Source organism: Coturnix japonica, unplaced genomic scaffold (assembly GCF_001577835.2).
Source record: "Coturnix japonica isolate 7356 unplaced genomic scaffold, Coturnix japonica 2.1 chrUnrandom580, whole genome shotgun sequence".
Classification (NCBI taxonomy): Eukaryota; Metazoa; Chordata; class Aves; order Galliformes; family Phasianidae; genus Coturnix; species Coturnix japonica.
The window spans coordinates 46,192-50,326 of NW_015439954.1; the positions used below are offsets into that span (position 1 = coordinate 46,192).

A 4,135-nucleotide genomic window follows, 5' to 3' on the forward strand; every position below is an offset into this window, starting at 1 on the left:
TCACCGTGACGGTGGCCAGCAGCCCCTCGGGGACGTAGGCCACCACGATGGCCATAAAGAAGACCATGGCCCTAAGGAAGGGGTACCCTATAACCATGGCCACCACGAAGAAGGTGGCCCCAAAGAATATGGCCAGCCCGGCGATGATGTCCACAAAGTGCTCGATCTCGATGGCGATCGGGGTCTTTTCGTTCTCCACCCCGGATGCCAACGACGCGATTCGACCGATGATGGTTCGATCCCCCGTGTTGATCACCAAACCCGTCGCTGTACCTATAGGGCGGCCCCATAGACCTCAGGCACCCCATAAGGCCCCAATCGACCTCCAAGACCCCATTGGGAACCCCAATACCCCATTGGGGCCCCCAAGACCCCATAGAGACCACCAAGACCCCATTGGGATCCCCAAGACCCCATAAGGACCCCCAAGACCCCATTGGGACGAGCGAGACAACTCAGAGTCCTCCCAGACCCTATTGGGATCCCCAAGACCTTTCATAGACCTTCAAGACCCCATAAGGACCCCCAAGACCCCATTGGGACCCCCAAGACCCCATTGGGCCCCCAAGACCCCATAAGGACCCTCAAGACCCCATAGGGACCAGCAAGACCCCATAAGGACCCTCAAGACCCCATAAGGACCCCCAATACCCCATTGGGACCCCCAAGACCCCATTAGGACCCCCAAGACCCCATTGGAGTCCCCAAGACCCCATTGGGATCCCCAAGACCCCATAGAGACCATCAAGACCCCATAGAGACCACCAAGACCCCATAAGGACCTCCAAGACCCCATTGGGGCCCCCAAGGACTCTCAGAGTCCTCCAAGATCCTATTGGGACCCCCAAGACCCCATTGAGACCCCCAAGACCTCTCATAGACCTTCACGACCCTATAAGGACATCCAGGACCCCATTGGGACCCCCAAGACCCCATAAGGACCCCCATAGCCCCATGGCCCCATAGCGTCTCCCCCCAAGCGATTCGACCGATGATGGTTCGATCCCCCGTGTTGATCACCAAACCCGTCGCTGTACCTATAGGGCGGCCCCATAGACCTCAGGCACCCCATAACCCTCCAAGATCCTACCCAGACCCTATTGGGACCCCCAAGACCTCATTGGGATTCCCAAAACCCCATAGAGACCACCAAGACCCCATAGAGACCACCAAGACCCCATAAGGACATCCAGGAACCCATTGGGGCCCCCAAGACCCCATAAGGACCCCCAATACCCCACTGGGACCCCCAAGAGCTCTCATAGACCTTCAAGACCCCATAAGGACCCCCAAGACCCCATTGGGGCCCCCAAGACCCCATTGAAACCTCCAAGACCCCATTGGAACCCCCAAGACCCCATAAGGAACCCCAAGACCCCATTGGGACCCCCAAGACCTCTCATAGACCTTCAAGACCCTATAAGGACATCCAGGACCCCATAGAGACCCCCAAGACCCCATTGGGGCCCCCAATACCCCATAAGGACCTCCAAGACCCCATTAGGACCCCCAAAACCCCATAGAGGCCACCAAGACCCCATAAGGACCCCCAAGACCCCATTGGAACCCTCAAGACCCCATTGGAACCCCCAAGACCCCATAAGGACCCCATTGGAAACCCCAAGACCCCATAAGGACCCTCAAGACCCCATAAGGACCCCTAAGACCCCATAAGAACCTCCAAGACCCCATTGAAATCCCCCAAAACTCTCAGAGTCCTCCAAGATCCTATAGGGACTTCCAAGACCCCATTGGGGCCCCCAAGACCCCATTGGGAGCCCCAAGACCCCATTGGGACCCCCAAGACCCCATAAGGACCCCAAGGACTCTCAGAGTCCTCCAAGATCCTATTGGGACCCCCAAGACCCCATTGGGACCCCCAAGACCCCATAAGGACCCCCATAGCCCCATGGCCCCATAGCGTCTCCCCCCAAGCGATGCGACCGATGATGGTTCGATCCCCCGTGTTGATCACCAAACCCGTCGCTGTACCTATGGGGCGGCCCCATACACGTCAGGCACCCCATAAGGCCCCAATCGACCTCCAAGACCCCATAAGGACCTCCAAGAACCAATTGGGAACCCCAAGATCTCTCATAGACCTTCAAGACCCCATTGGGGCCCCCAAGACCCCATTGGGATCCCCAAGACCCTATAAGGACATCCAAGACCCCATTAGGAACGCCAAGACCCTATAAGGACCCCCAAGACCCCATTGGGATCCCCAAGACCTCTCATAGACCTTCAAGACCCCATAAGGACCCCCAAGACCCCATTGGGAACCCCAAGACCCCATTGGGATCCCCAAGACCCCATTGGGGCCCCCAAAAACTCTCAGAGTCCTCCAAGATCCTATAGGGACTTCCAGGACCCCATAGAGACCACCAAGACCCCATTGGGATCCCCAAGACCCCATTGGGACCACCAAGACCCCATAAGGACACCCAAGACCCCATAAGGACCCCCAAGACCCCATTGGAAACCCCAAGACCCTATAAGGACCCCCAAGACCCCATTGGGACCCCCAAGACCCCATAAGGACCCCAAGACCCTATAAGGACCACCAAGAACCAATTGGGGCCCCCAAGACCCCATAAGGACCCCCAAGACCCCATAGGGACGAGCGAGACATCTCAGTGTCCTCCCAGACCCTATTGGGATCCCCAAGACCCCATTGGGGTCCCCAAGACCCCATTGGGACCCCCAATACCCCATAAGGACCTCCAAGACCCCATTGGACCCCCAAGACCCCATAAGGACCCCCAAGACCCCATAGAGACCACCAAGACCCCATTGGGGCCCCAAGACCCCATAAGGACCCCCAAGACCCCATAGGGACGAGCAAGACATCTCAGAGTCCTCCCAGACCCTATTGGGATCCCCAAGACCCCATTGGGACCCCCAAGACCCCATAAGGACCCTCAAGACCCCATTGGAGCACCCAAGACCCCATAAGGACCTCCAAGACCCCATTGAAACCCCCAAGACCCTATAAGGACCCCCAAGACCCCATTGGGACCCCCAAGACCCCATAAGGACACTCAAGACCCCATTGGGACCCCCAAGACCCCATTGGGACCCTCAAGACCCCATTGGGATCCCCAAAACCCCATAGAGACCACCAAGACCCCATAAGGACCCCCAAGACCCCATTGGGATCCCCAAGACCAAGTAGTCCATAAGTGGCCCCATAAGTGCCCCATAAGTGGCCCCATAACAGCCCCATAAGTGACCCCAAATGGCTCCATAACAGCCCCATAAGTGGCCCCATAAGTGCCCCCTAACAGCCCCATAAGTGACCCCATAAGTGCCCCATAAGTGGCCCCATAAGTGGCCCCATAAGTGGCCCCATAGTGCCCCATAAGTGCCCCATAAGTGCCCCATAACAGCCCCATAAGTGGCTCCATAAGTGACCCCATAAGTGCCCCATAAGTGCCCCATAAGTGCCCCATAAGTGACCTATAACACCCCATAAGTGCCCCATAAGTGACCTATAACACCCCATAAGTGACCCATAAGTGCCCCATAAGCGCCCCATAAGTGCCCCATAAGTGACCCCATAAGTGCCCCATAACAGCCCCATAAGTGCCCCATAGTGCCCCATAAGTGACCTATAACAGCCCCATAAGTGCCCCATAGTGCCCCATAAGTGCCCCATTGCGCCCCATAGCGCCCCATAAGTGCCCCGTACCCTCGATGCACATGGTGGAGAAGAACGCGATGTTTTTGGTTTCCAGGGGGGATTCGTGGCTGAATTCGGGGGAACGTGACTGCGGCTCCGACTCCCCCGTCAGTGACGAGTTGTCAACCTGCCCCATAGCGACCCATAGGGATCCATAGGGACCCATAGAGACCCATAGGGACCCATAGAGACCCATAGGGACCCATAGGGACCCATAGTGACCCATAGCGACCCATAGGGACCCATAGGGACCCATAGTGACCCATAGCGACCCATAGGGACCCATAGAGACCCATAGGGACCCATAGAGACCCATAGCGACACATAGAGACCCATAGCGACCCATAGCGACCCATAGCGACCCATAGGGACCCATAGGGACCCATAGGGACCAATAGGGACCCATAGGGACCCATAGAGACCATAGGGACCCAGAGAGACCATAGAAGACCC

The 4,135-nt window shown here is 57.4% G+C and overlaps 1 protein-coding gene across 1 annotated transcript in view; it reads right to left on the reverse strand.

Moving 5' to 3' along the window:
* The window catches only part of LOC107307398 (potassium-transporting ATPase alpha chain 1-like), a 41,886-nt gene extending 38,035 nt beyond the window's left edge, over positions 1 to 3,851 (reverse strand). Inside the window, 2 exon segments of the mRNA XM_015850909.2 lie at positions 5 to 273; positions 3,692 to 3,851. Coding sequence (XP_015706395.2) covers positions 5 to 273; positions 3,692 to 3,848 — 426 coding nt within the window. The 5' untranslated portion in view covers positions 3,849 to 3,851.
* Between the last annotated feature and the right edge of the window lie 284 nt (positions 3,852 to 4,135).